We start from the raw sequence: 20,689 nt of genomic DNA, 5'->3' as shown, positions 1-20,689 counted from the left end.
TGTATGATTTGATTACTACATTACCGAATAAAATAACACTACGTTTTAATTTTCAAAAATTATTAATTTAAATTTGAGTTTTACATATGGTTACGTGACGAAATAAATACATTTTTTTTTCATAATTTAATGACACATAGTTTTACATCATTTAAAAATACAAATGTGATTTAAATATTTTTTTCTCTTTCATCCTCCCAAACATCCTTAAAAAAATTAATTTTGAAATGGCTATATTATATATATAATAATTAATCTTAATAATATCATACCAAAAACGTGATGTTTAAAGCATTCAGAGTGTCTTTTTGCATTGATGTATCTGGTCATGTTAAAACAAGTTTATATTTTTTTTATTTTTTCTAGACTATGATAGAAATTTACTTTATTATCACATTGTTTAATGAATAAAATTATGTAAATTTATTAAAGATTTAGGCAAAAACATTTGACGCAGGTAAGATAATAATGTCTTTTTCGATCTTAAGGCTATAAATAGTTAAATATTTGTAATTTATGCATTATATTCTAATAAAAAAAGATGTGAGAAGGCTGTTCTAATTTAATAATCAACAAAATTATAAAAACCGATAGAATAATTAATAAATACGAAAATTTTCAGTACTAAAATATTTCTATGTTGAATCTCGCATTTTAAAATATTATCTAAACTCGAGCGTTTTTTTGTTTTCAATTTTTCGATGGGATTGTTTTTGCTCATTGGGCTTCTGTTTATAAATTCAAGGGATCCAAAATGAGGATATTACTTCCGCAACCCTCAATTACTAATTAAACCCTACAATAAGATGAAAAGACTCATATATTCTTGATTATTACAAGCGGCTGCAGAGGAAGAAAAAGAAAAAGAAAATAAATATATAAAAAAAACTTATTCCGATATTTTTTAAAATTTATTTCGTGTTCTAAAATTTATTTTCAGAATACATTTCACGTAAAAATAAATATCTTGGAAAACTTATTTTATAAAGCATAAAACGTTGTATACATTCGGAAAAATTTATTCTAAATATCTTATTTCAGAATACTTGTTCCAAAGTAAATTTTATGTATTTTGAAAATATTATTCTAAAATTTTCGAAAAGCTTATTTTCAGAGTTTTCAGAATATATAATCCAAATCACTTTTACAGAAAATAAAATGGTCATTTTAAAAATTTGAGGGTTACGTGAAGATATCGTAGGGTGTAGGAAAAAAAACTCAACTTCTGGATTTTTTAAAGTGGTCATTTTAAAAAGCTTCATGTTTTTTTCTTTTCAATTCTTAAAGGGTTATGTATTTTGGAAATTTTGTCCCAAAATCTCGTTTATTCTATAAATCTTATTCTAAAAATTTCCAGAAAGCTTAATTTGAAGAGCGAGTTCAGAATATATAACCCGAAAAATCGCTTTTACAGAAGGCAAAATGATCATTTAAAATATTTGAGGGAGTACGTAAAGAAATAGTAGGGGTGTAGGAAGAAAAAACCTCTGTTTTTTTACTGAGTATTCGGACGTATTATTGTTGACACTTGTTTGTTTTTTTTTTCCTAAGTTGTTGTTTTCTGATAACACTATTGAAACTCGGTTACATTTCACAGCTTGAACGATTTTCTTTCTTGCTTACATTGTTTTGTTGGAATGACATCATTGAAGTTTGGTTGCAATGCTGCATATTGGATTTTGTTATCGTATAAATGTTGACATTGGTGATGAAATCGAAGAACAAGTGCCAAAAACAAAATGAAAAACACACAAAAAAAACACATTTCAAACCAAGAACTTTATTCAGCATAAAACATTCAGTACGAGGTATTCAAGGTAGTTCATTCATGAGATACAAAGCCAATAACATTCCAAGGTTCAACAAGTATCCACCAATCAAATAAGACAGACTTATTAGATCCTTTCATTAACATTTCAAAGACTGCTTTTAATTATCTGCAACAGTATAATTACAAGAACAGCTAATCCATGTTTAGAAGCTAAATTTTTACCGAAATTGAATCTCATTCTCACCATGTGGGGACTGAGAGCTCGTTGCAGAGATATCAGAAGACATGGGAATGGATATTGAAAGTTGAGTTGTGGAGAAAGCTGCTTGGTTAGATCTCTCATCTTCCAGACAAGACCATGAATCCCTGCCTTTTGGCCATTCATTGAAAAAGGGTCGAAGAGACTGACCCTCCTCCTTCAGGTTCTCTTCTGATGCATATTCACCAGATAAAAACGAGTTTTGAGGGTAATCACTATGCAACAGGGAATCGTTGCTTGATTTTGACGTAGAAAAAGAGGCAACATTGTTAGACATCAAAGACCATGTGTCTTCCAGCTGTTGTGACTCCATTTGGAGAACTTTGCTGCTTCCCGAAGCTTCAGAAAAGAAGATATGTTCACCACCCTCAGATTTAAGTCCTTGAAGATACCTGTTTGGTTCAAGAAAAATTGCACAGAGTTCAAGAGATAAGCAATTATATTATTGACACTGCTAAAACGTTTAATAGTCATGTTAAATTATGCAGAAACTTGTCATCACTGTAGAACAAGGTGCCTTATTGCAAGCTGGTGATTACTAACAAATAATCACGATGGTGATTACATGACATTAGAAACATGGACAAATTGAAGAATGATGCAAAGAGTCGTATCCTGGAATCGATGAAATTAAAGCTTTGACGACTCACTGGTTTGAATGAACTGACATTGCAACATTCAAATAATACGGTGGAAGGAACAATGAATTAAAGAAAAACAAGACCATTAGATGATGAAAGTACTAAATTAAAATCCTAATTAAGCTGGATTAGTTGAAACATAAGAAGAAAACAAAGGTGTTGAAAAAATACCAGTAGTTAAAACTTCACAGGGTACAATAAAATCTTTGAATTCATTGAGTGAGTGACTGCAGTCTCCTTTCTTACCAGATTTGGCTAAACTGCTAAAGTTAAAGCTTAGAACAAATTCCCAGGTTGCCACAATCAGTAAATTTTTATCAATTTGATATTTAATTGTAATCTCACATAAATATTAAGACGAACTGTAATACTTTTGTCTTATAATCTGTAATTTACAATTTAAGAAAGAACAAAGCAATATAGCTACGAGGGACAGAACAAAATACACGGATATATTCAATACGGCATGAAGAGAAAGGGTGATACACTCGTGTTGTTCAGCATTGAAAAATATGTATCCTTTCTACCCAAACAAAATTTTATTTAAAATTTTATTTTAGCATGAAGAGACATGCTAAAATGTTTCTCAAGATTTTATTTAAAAACAGTTTCACTCTGCACTTTGCATTTCAGAAATAAATCAGTGCAAGAAAATGAAAAACTAGAAAAAAGAGACAACTAAATGACCATTTTTTTGTCAAAGTTCCCAACAAGACGCAGTTTGAAGACAATTTTGATTCATGAAGATCTCCAAAATCTAGTACCTATTCCACGTGTCTGAGCATCATCCAACACTAGAAAAGGTAACATAAAACAACAATTTTAAAATAAACAAAGTACGAGTTCAGATTAATGAAAACTACAATTCCCCTCATCAACATTTGAAAAAAAGTACAGAAGCTGAAGCAAAGCAGGGTAGCCAACAGCTCTGGACTTTATAACAGAAGACAGAAACAAGTAGACACTTCTGAAGTATAACATTCTAACAACTAGTCATAATGCCTACAGATCTCTGTGACAATGTTAGAAATCCACCATATAAATAAGTCACCACCAATATACAGAATTATATCCTCAAATTAGTTAAAGAAAACTGCCACAAATTCAGACTAAAACATTTAAATTCAAGAAAGTGAAGAAGTGAAGGCAGTTCCATAAATATACCAAGCAATACAATACAACCTTAATTAAAGATATATTTGATATAGTATTCTTTGTAGCATATATAATTTCAAACTCCATGCAAACAACAGATGCAAAATATGATAAGGATTTCTATACCTGTATTCTTTACTTGGGATGGCATAAGGAATGGAATCTAGATGATAACTGGTATGGTCAGTTACAGAATCAGTACTCTGGAGATTACCAACAGCATTTGCAGGAAGGTTTTGGAAGTTTACAGTTCTACTGCTTCCACTGCCACCAGTGACATCAAGTGTTGTGACAGTTGAAGAGGATTGAGTCATAGTTTGTGATTCCACAGGCTTTCTTGAACGGTTGCGGCCACGGTGCATATGGCGCTCACAGTACTTGGAGTCTGGGTATGCTTCCTTGGAGCACCTCCATTTTTTTCCATCAGTCCTCCTACATCTCCCTGGCTCTGGGTCCACCTTCTTCCCATAGAAGGAACAGTAACTCACTGTAATGTTTGTCATGCACAGCTTTTCATTACCAACATTCCAAACACACCCCTGACTCAAGGGACATTCATTTGGCAACAAAAAAGACAAAAATGGAAGTTTTTGCACACATTTTACATAGCTAATAGGTTCAAAATCTCCAGAACTGAATACCCAATATCATAGTATAACATAAGCAATCACAAATCTATCTCAAGAATTTCATCCATATAGTTAAAAAATCCCTAAATTGACCATTAATTCACTAGTTAGTGAGTTTAATTGCAAAAACAAAATAAAACCCTCCAAAAGTGTAAATAAGCTCACCAAGCCATTCCGGAACAAAGGGTAAATATAGCAATGTGAAGCCTTTAGGGTTGAAAGAAAGACATTGATGTTGTTTTGACATAAATGACACCACCATTTATGATAATAAAACTTAGAAAAACTCAAAAACAAAAACACCCTAATCTTAAAATTTGAGTTGTTTAAAACAGAGAAAATGGTAACCATTGTTGAAACAAGCTCATCATACAGAAAAGAAACAGGATTGGAAAACTGACATGTGGGATGATGAAAGAAGGCATGTGGTATAGAATTGAAGCTCTTCTGAATGGGGAGCACCAGATTCTGAGGCACAGGAAGACCCGCAAGCATGTACTTGAAGATCAAAGCTTGGTGTTCCAGTTCCTCCCACTGAGACACTGTGAATGGCGATCTCCCATAGTAACCATTGCTCAAACCCATCATAGTCCCTCCACCACTGTTGTTCATGTTTTCTGTTACTTCCACTCCTCACACTCTTATCAATAACACCACACTCTCTCCTCAGACACCTAAATCAAACATAGTCAGAATCGAAACATGAGATCAGATCGAGCTTTGTCTCAACCATTTGTGTTTTGCTCTGTCTCAAGCTCCAAGTTATAAAGGAAACTCCATTCAAGTAACTCATCCATAACATTCATTGATTTCAATCAATTTCTTTTTTCTTCTCAAATTTTACATTATACCCAGTAATAAAATAGTTAATTTTTATAACTATTATAACTTCTTAACCATATAAAAATATTGAAAAACTTAATAAAATGCTAATAAATCCGATTCTTTTGAAAGTAGAGATGTTTTAGTGTATATGAGAAGTTTCAAAATAATATATCATTATTAAAATTTTCAATAAATGTATGTTTATATTTTTATCACATCAAACAAGTAAAATCTTTTATTTTCCAATAATTAATTAAAAATATAAAAGTATATTCTGTAACTATCAATAAAAATAATTGTTCAAAATTATTTTTTATGTTAATTTTATCCTTAATAATATAGATTATTTTATTAATTGTTTTACTTTTTAGATGTTGATTTTTTTTCGCAATTACCTTTTAATAATAATTAAAAAATTAATTTTTCTTTTCTTATATGTATAAAGACATAGACATAGTATGTTTTCATTAGTATATTTAAAATATGGTTTAAACTCTTTTTTGTCCTTAAGTTAAGTATTGATGTTCAGTTTAGTTGCCGCTTTCAAAAATGTCAACCTTTTTTTATGATATGAAAAATGTATCAAAATTAGTCTTCATGATAACACTTAATGAATAACAAATCACATGACTTGTGATTTGTTAACGAATATGACTGATTTGATATATTTTTCATATCATAGGAACTAAAGGTTGACATTTTTAAAAGCAGAACTAAACTGAACATCAAAACTTAACTTAGGAACCAAAAAGAGTTTAAACCTTAAAATAACATATAGATATAATCTTATGAAATTAATGTTAAAGTAATTATCTAACCATTATTCAAACATTTATTTAATTATCTTAAAAAAATAAAAGAAATGATTTGATTATTTATTTTAATTAATAATTAAATAAATATTTTTATTTAACGAAGAACAAAAGTATTCTATTAAAGGATATCATATGCTTGAAAAACACTGAAAGAAAATTTTATTTTTGAGATTTGGTATCATTTATTGAGATTGCTGGAAAAGAGGATGATGTAGTTTTATTATGCTACCCTTGAACGGACAGCAACAACGCGTGATGGGCTGGAGAAAGGGTGGACCCCGGGCCCAGTGGCCCAGTGGCCCATAGCACCGATTGACAGATACTACACCGCTAGAGAAAAAGGAAAGCATTCAGTAGTTGGCGGAATGCGGGTGACATTCGATGTGGGGCTCAATCTCTCTCCCACGTTTTGCCAAAATTAAAAACAAATTAGTAAATGTGTCCAAACAGTGTAAATGTGTGCAATTCCAGTTTAGTGTTTCTTTGTTTGTATCATTGCCTATGTACTCTGTACCTTTGTGGATTATTGAAGATGAGTGAATGAATGAGCACAAGAACTTGCCAACTTCTCTTACACATCATGCCCAAGGGTTTAATTATTCACTGTTTGGTAACCCATGCTTCATCATTCATGGACCACACCCTTAGCCATGTTTTCTTTCTGTATCTGTATTTTGCCTTCAATTCTTTAAGGTAGATATATATACCATGTTTTTCTTTTAGATTAAATTGTTTTTAAATTGTTTTTAAAAAATTGTTTTTTTCATTAAAATAAATTAAGGTAGTTATGAAAATTACATATAAAACATTTTTCTTAAGAAAAATATATATATATGTTTAATTGTTTCTTTTGTCTCCAGTTTGGTTGAAGTGTGTCAAATTCGTCCTTTTTTTTAGAAAAATGTCAATTTCGTCCTCATATAGAAAAAATTTGTATCAATAAGTCATATCCGTTAAAAATAAACTAATGATGTTAAAAACTTAAAGTGAGTTTTGAATAATAACCACTTCATGAGTCCGATGCCTGATTTTGCAGTGGATAAAGTGAGTTTTGAAAGCAATGATTTTTAACAAAGATGACTTGATTGACACAAATTTTTTCTATATGAGGACGAAATTGACATTTTTCTAAAAGGGGACGAATTTGACACACTTCAACCAAACTGGGGATAAAAGAAGCAATTAAACCTATATATATATATATATATATATATATATATATATATATATATATATATATATATATATATATATTTCATGGGTATGAGTGGATATTTGATGGAGTTGAGAAAGGTTTTCATCCTTTCATATTATATCATTTCAATTAAATATAGTTTTAGTTTTCAACGTTGAATATAAAATTGAAACTTATTGTTATTTTAAATAGTGATTAAAACTTTATGAATGCATAGATTTTTAGTCTAATAACATTAATTATTTGGATTGTCAATTATTTGTTAAACTCGTATTGAAATAGAAATATGTGAAATTAAAATAAACTATTCATGTGTCAACTTAAAACTTATTTAACACATAAAAAATTTAAAAAAATTAATATAATTGAATAAAAAACATAACACTTTCAAATAGTGCCAAGAGTAATTTAATTGAAAGAGTCACATTAATTTTTCTTTTACAAAATTAATGACTCGATTAATAAAAACAAATATAAAAAGACTAAAGATAATCAAATGTTCAAATATAATAATCAAATTACTAATTAAGTTTTAAAATTATTAATGTAAAATATGTTAATGGTAGGAGGATTGTTTGAAATTTGATTTCATATTAATATTTTTTTTTCATTTAAAATTTTGAAATTATTTTACGAAAAAATAGTTTGAAACTTGTGTCTACAAGCAAACTCGTATAATATGTATTACTATACATGTATAATATTTTTTACTATTATAATATGAATAATTTTGTGTAATGTTTATTGTAATATTCATCTAATTGGTTAACGAATAAACATGTGCAGTGCGTATTAATAAACTTATCTAATTTATGTATGGAAAGACTTATTTAATGTATATTGTTAGAGTCGTCTACTCATTATATGAATGACCTGTCTAATGTCTATTTATATAGTTGCTTAATCAATACGTCAATAAATTGATTTAATATTTTTTATCTTGCTCATCTAAACAATGTATCATGAGACTTGTCTAATAATTTTTGTTATATTTACCTAATTGACGTATGAAATGACTTGTTTGATACTTTTTTATATTCATTTAACTATTTTATGGACACTTTCGTGTGATTTTTGTTGTTATATTTTCTAATTAATGCATGAAAATACTCGTCTGATGTGTATTGCTAATCTTGTCTAATTAATACACCAGCATACTTTATAATATGAATTGTTAGATTTGTTTAACCAATATACATACATATTCATATAACATATATTATCATATTTGTCTAATCAATGTATATTCGTATTCGTATAATATTTATTGTAAGACTCGTCTAATTAGTGTAGACAAACTCGTCCAATATGTATTAATAAAATCGCCTAATTTGCACATAGACAAATTTGTCCAGTGTATACCACTAAACTTATTTAATCAACATATAAACATATATGTCTAGTGTTTCTTGCTATAGTCGTTTAATATATTATTTTCTTATATTATAGTGATTTTTTTTTAATTCGTGCAACTCATTTAATTTTCTTTCAGAAAAATCACTTTATTTTCATTCATATTTCATTTTAAATAATTTGATTTAAATTTTATTTGTGAGTGATTTTTAAATTATTTTATTTAAAATTATAAAAAAAAGTAATATCCACATATATTGAAAGGAAACTCGTTTTTTTCATTTTACAAATACCCAACAAATGATAAAACTAATAATAAAACATTTTCTTTCCAAACAAGATAAATACATAGAAGACACCTTTACCCTCTTCTCTTACAAGAGTGCTTAAAATTACAAATATCAGAGTCCAAAAGTCAAAGGCACTATGCAGTTATTGAAACTGTTGACAAATCTCCATAACATTTTAGTGTTGGTTGTTGCATATTAACCTTTGTTGTACTTACACTCACTCTCCTATCAAATGAAATCCTTACTTTTTGTCGGTGATTTCTTCTCCATCACTCATTTCCTATGTTATCAACTTAGATAGTATGTTATAATTAGAGGTCTTTCTTTCTCTAGCTAAAGCTGCAAATAATTAAATATCTATCATTATGTTTCAATTATTTAAGAAATTATTTTAATTTTACTATAGGGTTTAACGTTTATATAACTTTTTAAGGGAATGGTGACATTTTAAAAAAAAAGTCAATTGTTTCTTTTATATATTTAAAAAATAATAATTAAAGTTAGCATTCAACACAGCAAAATTAATTAAAGATACCACAAAAAATAGCTGAAACTGTTACTTTTTAATTATCATTTTCATCGATTTGTTAGATTTAAATTTTCTTCTCTTTAATAGGCCATATGCAGAACATGTAAATTTAACACCCAACCTAAATTTTTGCTGCTTAAAAAAATAGATTATGATAACAACTTTTATACAATGATGATTTCCAATGACAAAATGATGATTTATGAAGATATACAACACATAGTATGGAGATGTACGTGATAACTGTTATTTTAATCATGTTTTCATCAAATAAAACCAGAGGTGTCTTGTAATTTATACAACATAATAGGTCGTATTTGTGGTTACAACAACCGTTACTTATTGTCGGATACATAGATAAATTCATATTTTAATGCAATTATAATACATGATATGTATATTTATTTATTGTTTATTTAATTATTATCATTGTTGTTATTGAAAAAGCTATTATCTATTACTTGACTAATTCTTATTTTATTTATTGTATTTAATATTTTGGTTAGTATTTTTTCAGATAGATTTTTTAATTATGCTGTTTTATCAATTGTAAAAAAAGTAAAGGAAGATAGATCACTTTAAAATAGTATCGAGGAGTTATAACTTTGATTAAGGAGACTCCACGTGCCTTTTATAGTGTTCAATCTGTAAGTGTTAATATAAACTAAAATATTTTCAGGTAACAATTCTAATAAGATCATTGGTATGTGTTCAAACGAAAAGTTCTATCAAAATTATGTGCTATATTTGTTTTTCAATTCGGTCTCAATTCGATATGAATGAGTAAAATAACATGTTCGCATTTTTCATTTTATGACCCTTTTTCTCGTGTCATTTTGCAGAATCTGGTTATGCAAACAATTGGCATGATTGAGAAGATTGATGGGTTGCACAAGCTTTGCTACAAGCAATATTGATCACAAAGAGCTCTCACGTGTTAGTTTATTGTTCATTCTGATAACGTTATACTTGTAATGGAAGTGTTTCCAACACCTCAGCGAATAATGATTGTGTCGTGTTGTCTCGGTGATAGTTGTTTGAAGGTAATAAGGTATGGAGTTGATTCAATTCATTACACTAAAATTCAACCTTTAGGTATATATTTAGACTACATTATTTTGACAACATTTGAACAGTGTTCAAATTTTGTTAAAAAAATGTTGTCTAAATATCTTTATCCATTTCATCTTGACAAAGAAAAAAAAACATCATTTGTCTTTTAAGACTACAACATTTTGATGTTACATCCATTTAAGATTTTAAACATTTGTCTTTGCATGTTGTGTAAGTGTAACAAAGGTGAAGCAGGACAAAAGTTACAAATTTTGTTTTTTCATAGAAAATCATCTTGAGTCAAGACTGAAAATTATTAGAAGTGAGTCGTGAATTTCCTATGGAAGACTTTATGAATCTAGGTACCTTACATCTTATTTATGCTCAAATACTCCGACAAAATGGTTTAATCGAAAGCATACATCAAACATACGTTGAATGTTACAAAAAAACTTTATCTATTCAAGCAAATCTTCCCGAGAAATTTTGGATTTTTTATACAACGCATGCTACATTCTTCATCACTAATACTATATTAAGTCAAAAATCACTACATAAGTGTTTTCGTGAAATTTGCCTAATCTTTATAATTTTAAAAATTTTGGGTGCTTAACCAATGTTAATACTCTTAAAAGATGTCTAGGATTGTAAAGTGCATTTAGGTTGTACCAATGCTAAAATTTAGTTTTTCATTGAACTTCCATTTAACAATAAACTAATTGGGTGTCTAGGTTAAACTCGAGACCTTTTGTTCTAAAGAAAATATGAAACCACAAGTTACACCTGCTTACTTTGAAATTGAGTCTTGAACTTCTGGATTATTATGCTATTTCAGTAATCGTTACCAACAAAATCACAATTATCTCCCTATTCAGTGAACGTCCTATGATTAAAAAGTAAAAATTGAAAAGAAAGACTTTGTAAGCTAGATAGCCCAAACATTTAACATACATCTTACGACCGAATGGAAACTCAGAAATAAAATGGTTAAAAACATCTGAAAAAAGTGTATGAACATCCAAATGCATGAGCCTACAGAGACCCAAGCCAATTTCTCAGCTCAAAGTTCTTATCGGCAACGTACAGCGCTGATATCGCCATGGAATAAGCAACTCAGAGACTCTAATTTATTGCCTTTTCATTCACATAAGTTATTCATAAACAAATAAAAACAATGCAAGAGAAAAAGGAGAAAACAGAACAATTTAAGAGTGCATCGATAATTTGATGCTCTAAAATTACCAATCGCTATTCGAAAAACTAACACGAAAACGATTATAATTCAGAAACGTCGAAAGAACAAAGGCCTCAGATTTAAGGATTTGAGCATTCGTCAGAGACAGAGTCTCAGATGGTACGGACAAATTGATCATGCATCACCGGCCAAATGCAGAAGCAGAAACGCAAAAAAATAAAGAAAATAAAATTCAAAAACAAAATCAAATTCGCCGAAATTATGCAAGCACTCACGGAATTGAAGAACACAGAAAGTAGCGAGCGAGGCTGTGAATGGGTGGGTTGCAAATTAAATAGGCGAAAATGAAATGAAACCCTAAGTGAAACTACCGTTGTATACCCATCTTTTGCTCCGGCCCAAATCTTTCAAGAGCTTGTTACTGGGCTTAACGTAAAAACTCAAAGTTGGTGGCCCAATTAAAGTTAGACGTGCGACACTTTTTCTTGTCTTCTTTTGTTTTTCAAATTTTACTTTCTCAATTGTAATTTTTAAATTTAAATAATTATTCATAATAAAAACTTATTTTTTATTTTTATCATTTTAGGAACTATTTTTTTAATTCAAATAATTACTCACTATACAAAAATTATTTACTCTTTTATCATTTTAATAACTACTTTTTTAAAATTAAATAATTACTCATAATAACAAAATTATTTACACAATATTACTTATAATATTTTTTATTTCAATAACTATTTTTTTATAGTTATAATCTATAATGTTATACACCTTTTGTTTTTTTCAATTTAATCATTTTAATTACTATTTTTAAAATTTAAATAATTTATAAATATTTAAAAAATCATACACATATGCCATAACGTGTTTATCCTAATATTTATAAAGTTGAATTGTTGCAATAAATTTACTAAAGTTTGAATTTAGGAACGATTGAATATTAAGATAGAATTTGTTAAACACATTTCCATGGAATATGCAATGATGTTAATAGGAAGCATTAACAGAAGATATATTTTATTCCAAAAGAGAGGAATATTTAAATTTAAAATTAATGTAAAAAATTTAAATTTTAATAACTACCAAGTAAAATAGTTTTTAAATATAAAAATTTCCCAATTTTTTTATTTTATTTTTGCCTTAATTAAACTTTTCCTGACACTGATTTAATATGATTTAACATAATTTTCTTTAAATAATTCTTACCGGAAAACTATTTTCAATTTAACCCCTACTTTCGGTGTATAACAGATTTAATCTCTGTAATGATAAAAGAAAAAATATATTCAATATACTTTTGCATTCATTTAATATATATTTTTTTAATTTCTGTAATAAAAATAACATTAAATGAATATAAATTTGTAAATCTATCATTACTTAGAATAAAGTGATACGTATTACATTTATTTAACATATATTAAAAAGTAAAATAATAGTAAAAAGATAATTTTTTATAGTTTAAAAAGATTGAAAAAGTAAAATAAAAAAGAATAATACTGAATAAATACAAAAATATGTGTGTCAAATTATTAAACCCGTATTTTATACTTTTCTATTGTTCATTTAAACCAATTTTAAATCACAATATTTTTAGTAGAGTTTTCAAAACAATTATTCACAAATTAACGAAAATTTGTGGGTTTCTTTCTCGAGCATTTTTACCCGTGAGCGATTATTTTTCCCTTATGGGTTTCAATAACATTATTAGAAAAACAAATATGTCCTTAGTTAACATCGCGATAATTTGAGAGGTAGAACATACTGGTTTTTCAGTGAGTAAGTGTGTTCCTCCAAGGAAGCAGCTACACATGACTCGGTCGTTCGCAAGTCCTTAACGTTGTACTGTTCATTTTGTTTGAGATGGGAGTTGCTGGATTTGAAATTAGTGGGAATTCTGCTTCTGCTTCTGTTTTGCATTTTGGTGCCAATTCGTTATCTTCCTATAAGGTTCCTATTTCTTTGAGACCCTTTTTTGGGAATGCTCTGAACGCGAGGTTTACGGGGAAAATTCGGGTTTCTCAGACTCAGAAGCCGAATTTCGGTGCAGTTTCTGCTTCACTGAATGATGGCACTAATGTTGGGTTGATTAGTGATGCGATTCTGCCGAAGGACTCAGAATTTAAGCCTTCCTTTGACGAATATTTGAAGGCTATGGAATCTGCCAGAACTGAGAGGGGCAAGAAGCGTGCTGCCACTGCTAGAAAACAAAAGACGGCGGAAAAGGGTGACAATAGCACCGTAAAAGTTAGCAGTGCGAGAGTGAAAATTGAGAGAAAAGATGGGCATGAAGGTGCTGAAGAAGGTTCCTCCAGAAGTAGTGGCAAGGTCAGAAGATCAGCTACTAAAGGATTTAGAAGTGAACACGAAGGGAAAGAAAATGGCTTTGATGTAAAGGGAAAGCAGAAAAATGGGTCGTTGAAGCGCCAGAGTCATAGTTTAGAATCAAAGTCTAAGAGTATAGTTAGGTCTAGTTTGAATGGTAGCCGTGGGAATGTCATGAAGAGGGAAGTTATTCATGATTTATATTCTTCAAAGATTGTGGGAGAGAAGGTTGTTGGTAGCAGACAAAGGGATTATAACACACAGGGTAAAATCCCTGATAGAGGTCTAGCACAAAATGCTCAAGACAAAGGGATTGTAAGAAGACACACCGAGAATGGAAGTTTTATGAATAGAAATGGTCTGTCTAATGTGAAAATGAATGGAGGCCGCAAGCGTTTCATTGACAGGGGTTATGATTCTGATATTTCGGAGGTAGAACGAGCAGCATTTGAGAATCTGGAAGACCCGAACCAGGTTATCAGAAAGTCACAATTTTCACACAAGGAAATGGAGGAGAAAATCCAAAAGCTAGCCAATTCGTATGTAGTTTATTCTTTCTTTCTTGCTTTTGGGATACCTAAAATACATAAAGTACTATGCTCAGGATTTAAGTATATACCTAAACTTTTGTGATGATTTTTCACTTTTCTTTTACGAATAAATTTTAGTAAATTGGTGCCTCAGGGAACAATTGAAGCTATCTACAAAGAAGGCTCGGTGCCTAAACTTGCGTATGATATTTAGCCAGGTCAATGATTGTTTGGCTTCACATCATAGATGTAAAATTTTCTGTCTGAGATTTTTCTCACATCAAACATTTTGCACTTTGGTGGCTTTCCGTTGATCTGAGTTAAATCAGTGTGCCACAAGTGTAGAAATAGTAGAATTAAGGGTTTAGTCATTAAAGGAACACTTTCCTCAGCTGCGTGCTTAACATCAAATTACTTTTGCTTTTACTTCCTTTCAAAGTGGGTCATCTGTGGATTTGTAATCCTTGGTTGTGATTTGGAGTTGCATCATGCATAATTTGCCACTGTGCACTGCATTCTGAATTAGATTTTGGTTATTACACAGATTTTTTTTTTTCTTTTTATCTATGCCTTATGTCAGTCAGCAATTCACGAGCCGGGGAAATTACACTTAACGCCCATAAAAGCTCTAAATGACAGCCCCTGTCTGAAATGGCCGTGTTTTTGGTCAAGTGCATTTCCTTATGCTATATATATTTTTTTTTATGGGAGATTTGTGTAAGTTGTGAACCTTTCATTTTCTCCTACTGTTTGGAATCCTGAGAGTCTGGTCTATTTTTGCATTAAAGCAATGTTTGTCTCTTCATTTGGGAGTGTAAATTACTGTTGGCCCCATATAAACAGGGGAACAAAAAGTACATAAAAGGCATTGTATATTTCAAGCAGAAAAAAACACCATACTCAGCATCTTGACTGGCTCCTAAAATTAATGTTGCTCCTAGTGAAGCAAATAAAGATCTCAATTGTCATGGACTCGTGGGAATGTTTAAAGTTTTTAAATATTAAAGTAGTTACAAATATGAGATCCTGGAGTTTTTTTTTTCTAGTGTCTATACATTGCTTCCGTTTTTAATTTCTTCACTTAATGGTGGTGTGATTGAAAGGACATTGCAGATATCTTGCTGATAAATGTTGCATCCCTTGGGAAAGCATTTACTTTCTTTTCTTCCATAAATTGATTATGAAATAACTATTCTCAACATGTAAGTTTTTAATGTTTTTATTATTGTAATCATGTCTTTACCATTTTCTCAAACAGGTTAAATGGTGCAGACATCAATTTACCTGAATGGATATTTTCTAAGATGATCAGAAGTGCAAGGCTTAAATTTTCTGACTATTCCATATCAAGGATTATCACAATCTTGGGAAAACTAGGAAACTGGCAGCGAGTGATACAGGTGATTGAATGGCTTCAAAAGCGTGAACGTTTCAAGTCCAGTAAGCTAAGGTACTTCAGTGGCCTGTGGTACTTTGTATGACTGATACTTGAACTAATATTGATTAGTCACCTGTGTAGATATCTTAGAAAATGGTTTTGAAGTAATCAATCATTGAAAAAATTAATAGTTATCATGTTTATCTTTCATGCCAAAATGCCTAGTTATAAAATCTTTAAAGAAACTAGATGCGTGATCGCATGGTGTGTATATTTGTTTATTTGGAAAGGACTGATTTTGTAAGCTCACGTTTTTTTTTATTGGCAAATGTTAGCTGTTAGTTTTGTTAGTGGGAGAGTTGAATCCACAACTTCTCTCACTCTCCCTTTCAAACCCTTCAAACAAACATTATATCTTTCAAATGTTAATGGGGATAGTTGAACCCACGACTTCTCCCACCCTCTCTTTCAACTTTTACCACTAGGCCAACCTTATATCTCCTTTGTAAGCCCACGTGTTTTCAATTTAGTAGCAAATCCCAAAATATTTATCCTTTAAATGTTATTCATTGGTGTACGATTGATTTTCAAACACACACAGAGAGGAACCTTTTGACATGTAAATTTATGTTCTATCTCTTTGACATTAGGAATATATATACTGCTGCTCTATTTGCACTTGGAAAGTCCAGGAGACCTGTTGAGGCACTAAATATATTTCATGCAATGCAGGTAATCCATGCAAAATCCTTGTTTTTAAAATGTGGAAATATGGTCAACTTCCTTAACTCTCTTTCCTTTCCTTCCAGCAACAAATGTCCTCATATCCTGATTTAGTAGCTTATCGGAGCATTGCTGTGACTCTTGGACAAGCAGGGCATATGAAGGAGCTCTTTGATGTGATTGATATTATGCGATCACCACCAAAGAAAAAGTTTAAAACAGGGGTATTTAAGAGCTGGGACCCAAGGCTGGAACCAGATACTGTAGTCTATCATGCAGTAAGTTGTTTAAAGAGGAAAGTAGTTTTAAGATGTCTGGTTGTTCTGCCTTGTATATCTCAAAACCACCTCTAAATTGTTCTACCTTGTCTAGTTTTGGGACTGGACACATCATTTTGAATGCACAAGTTAAATTCGACAATATCCTTATGGTTAAATTTATTTGTTGTGAGGTGATGTGATAGTTTCTATAGTTAAAAATAGAATATATATTTTAACACTTTAAAAACCAATTTTTGTGTAGCTAATTCTTTTTTGGTCTTGAAAAAATAGTTTGTATTTTGACCAAATAAAATAGCATTTATTGCTGTATTTTTACAAAATTGTTTTCTTTTTCTCCATTTTGGTTGTGATAAGAAGGTTGTCATCTTCCTATGAATGTTTTCCCTGATGATTTTTTTTTTATCTAAAGTTGCATCGCAGTTCAATTACTTTCTTGAATGGGTGACTATGATAAAAGGTCACATACTTGCAGTTTTTCTACATGTAAAGCTTAGTTGTTTTGTAGAGCATTTTTATGTCTTTACTGCACTGTTGTAGCCGGGTTTCTTACAGTCCATATTCTTTGCTTTAATGTTGTATTTAAAAATAGCATTTTTTTAGTAACTTTCGTAGTTGTCCAAATTAATTTAGCATTTATATATTAATTTGGCTTGCAGGTGCTTAACGCTTGTGTTAAGCAGAAACAATGGGAAGGAGCCTTTTGGGTTCTGCAGCAGTTAAAGAAGCAAGGACAACAACCTTCTGCCACAACTTACGGCCTAGTCATGGAGGTAGTACTTGCCTCTAGTTTTTTGATGATTATAAAACATTTGAATATTTTACACGCATCTTGGTAAATAACAGATCTTTTTAATCAAGCTGGGAAATTTTCTTTTATTTCTCTTTTTGTTTTAATTTAAGAATATTGAGATTCCATTAGAAGCAAAATACATTATATTAGTGATGTAAGATATATCTCCTAGAGCAAAGCAGTTCATACAGAGTACAGAAGAGAAAATAATAAGCGGCTAAAATAGTACATCCACTCAGAATAGTAGTAGTTCACTTGTTCTTCTCCACATGGAATTGGAGGAAGTATTTAATATACTAAGTGCTGTGTGGCTAGCTGGAAAGCAACGTGTTAATTCAAATTTTACTCAAATAAACACAACGCCATAATCCATTAAATTTGGGAACTTCAAGATTTAGGACAAGTTTCTGCTCCTAGTTGAGTTCAATTATACTGCGAGTGGAAACTTTGTTACCATGGACAAATACAACTATGGAAACAATTTTGTATACATGAATGCTAGCTTGCACATAGTTCATGAAATTTGTGTAATGCTTGCACAGGTGATGCTTTCATGTGGCAAGTACAACTTGGTTCATGAATTTTTCAGAAAACTTCAGAAGTCTTCCGTTCCTAATTCATTGACGTATAGAGGTATTCTCATTTATTTCATATCTATGGTAAATTGCCATTCGCTTAACTTTTATAATCTTGACCTTCCTGTTATGTGAAGTTCTTGTAAATACACTGTGGAAAGAGGGAAAAAGCGATGAGGCTATATTGGCTGTCCAAGAAATGGAAAATCGTGGAATTGTAGGCTCGGCTTCCCTTTATTATGATCTGGCTCGATGCCTCTGTGCAGCTGGAAGAAGTCACGAGGCACTAAAGCAGGTGCTTTTTGTTATTCCTATTCTCTCACTGTTGTCTTTTGAATAGGATAGTCTTGGCGATCTTATTTCGTTTTATATGAAAAGTTCAAATACATGTGTTAAAATGAATTTTAAGTCTAACTCAATCCTATAAAACCTGTTTGTAAAATAAGATTTATATCTACTTATGTAATTCAAATTGATCTTATCTTTAGTCAATGATGTTTTGTCAATCTGTGTCATATTCATAATATTTGCACCTCAATGAAGTCTGAACTGGATTGTCATCACTGCAATTGACGTAAATTGGTTGGATCAATGTTGTTTTACTTTCAATTCTGTATTGAACAAATTCTCTTGGCTCAAAATGTCCTGTCTATTACGAAAAATAAGTTATAATATTTATACACTTTTAAAAGGCTCAATTACCAAGGAATCATTCATCTTTTGACAGATAGACAAGATATGCAAGGTTGCAAATAAACCACTGGTAGTGACCTACACTGGTTTGATGCAAGCAAGTCTAGACTCTGGAAATATTCAAGATGGGGCTTATATTTTTGAGAAAATGAAGGAAGTTTGTGCTCCAAACCTGGTTACATATAACATATTGCTGAAAGCTTACTTGGAACATGGCATGTTTCAAGAAGCTAAAGCGTTGTTTGAGCAGATGTCAGAAAATGCAAATTGTCTGAGGGGAAATACTGATTACAAGATGCTGGTGGTACCAGATACATACACATTCAACACCATGTTAGATGCATGTGTTTCAGAGCAGAGATGGGATTATTTTGATCATGTCTATCAAAAGATGTTGTACCATGGTTATCACTTCAATCCAAAACGTCATCTTCAAATGATATTGGATGCTTCAAGAGCGGGAAAGGTAACCTTGCATTCCTTTTGTACATATTAATGTGTTTATGAATGATCCTTTTCGTGATCATGCGAATAGCATTTTTCTTTTGAGCATGCAACGATTTAGGATATATGCATAGTAAGTTGGGAGTAAATTGGAAAAACATGCTTGGTTGCCAATGAAGATGAAGAAGATAAAACAGACTTTACATTTTCTTGCTTTCCTCTTCAAAATTTGCCAGTGTTATTTTGAATGAGGTAACTAAACTAGTCTAATAAGCAAAGGAGCTGTTTAATTTAAAGATGTACTGATAAACCTTGATGTTTTTGAAATTTCCTTATTTCTCGTACATGTTTGAGTTTATGCCCTTGTAATTAGTATCGACATGTCATGTTTTGAGTTTATGTCCTGCAGTCTTTAAAATACACTGATAGGTACTGATTTTGATGTTTTAAAATATATTAAAAATCATTTTAATATATCAAAAACAGTATATTTTAAAGGCACAACGGAGGACATCACAAAAAGAACTTAGCCGAGAAACTAGACTCATGCCAAAACATATATTGTCACAATAGCTTGCTGGTGAATGTACGTTTGTTTTAATGTTGTCCTGGTGAATAGCTTGCTGCTATATTATAGTTCTAAGTCTAGCTTTATCCTTATAGATACAAACTATATTGTGAGAAATGTTAAATTTATGAGAGAATCTAGATGATGTTGTTGTTAACCTATGGAACTTGGGTTCTAGGAACGGCCGTTGGAGATAACATGGAAACACTTAACCGACATGGATCGAAATATTCCAACTTCTCTGATCAAGGAGAGGTTTTGTTCTAAGCTTGAGAGAGAAGACTATGTTGCTGCTCTCACATGTATGACCAACAATCTCCCAAAAGACTCGCAGCCATTTTCCAAATCGTCTTGGTTGAAACTATTAAAGAATAATTCTCACCGGTTTCAGAAGGATACTATTGTTAGAGTAATGAACGAGGCCAGCAAAATGGTTTCCAATGGAAGTTTACCAAATCCAACACTTGAGTATTTGATACAATCATGTAAAAAAATTCTTTTTGCCACTGAAATCAGTGAAGTTGACATGGATTCAATGAAAAATGTAGTTGAAGTTGAAGTAGAGAATAAGCTGGTCATGGCCAACTTTAGATGAAGGTTTCTATCAAAATTTTGTAATATGTTCTCTGTCAAAATGCAATGAAAGCCTTCTGTTGAATGAAATCCGTA

At 30.7% G+C, this 20,689-nt stretch overlaps 2 protein-coding genes across 2 annotated transcripts; one reads left to right on the top strand and one right to left on the bottom strand.

The window, feature by feature from the left end:
* Positions 1-1,899: 1,899 nt before the first annotated feature.
* On the bottom strand, positions 1,900-5,247 carry LOC106779557 (growth-regulating factor 1). The gene is made up of 3 exons (XM_014667685.2): positions 4,857-5,247; positions 3,953-4,313; positions 1,900-2,422 (listed from the first exon to the last, which is right to left on the bottom strand). Exons 1-3 carry the CDS (start codon positions 5,065-5,067, stop codon positions 1,990-1,992), a joined length of 1,005 nt encoding a protein of 334 aa, XP_014523171.1. The 5' UTR covers positions 5,068-5,247; the 3' UTR covers positions 1,900-1,989.
* An 8,193-nt stretch (positions 5,248-13,440) lies between these two features.
* On the top strand, positions 13,441-20,689 carry LOC106779119 (pentatricopeptide repeat-containing protein At1g30610, chloroplastic). Its single transcript, XM_014667178.2, has 9 exons — positions 13,441-14,577; positions 15,827-16,018; positions 16,597-16,678; positions 16,756-16,947; positions 17,607-17,720; positions 18,283-18,373; positions 18,453-18,610; positions 19,043-19,474; positions 20,199-20,689. Exons 1-9 carry the CDS (start codon positions 13,577-13,579, stop codon positions 20,613-20,615), a joined length of 2,679 nt encoding a protein of 892 aa, XP_014522664.1. The 5' UTR covers positions 13,441-13,576; the 3' UTR covers positions 20,616-20,689.

Source organism: Vigna radiata, chromosome 2 (genome assembly GCF_000741045.1).
Source record: "Vigna radiata var. radiata cultivar VC1973A chromosome 2, Vradiata_ver6, whole genome shotgun sequence".
In the NCBI taxonomy this organism is placed as follows: domain Eukaryota; kingdom Viridiplantae; phylum Streptophyta; class Magnoliopsida; order Fabales; family Fabaceae; genus Vigna; species Vigna radiata.
The sequence above is the reverse complement of the archived record's forward strand: the minus strand, read 5'-3'. Positions and strand labels throughout refer to the sequence as shown.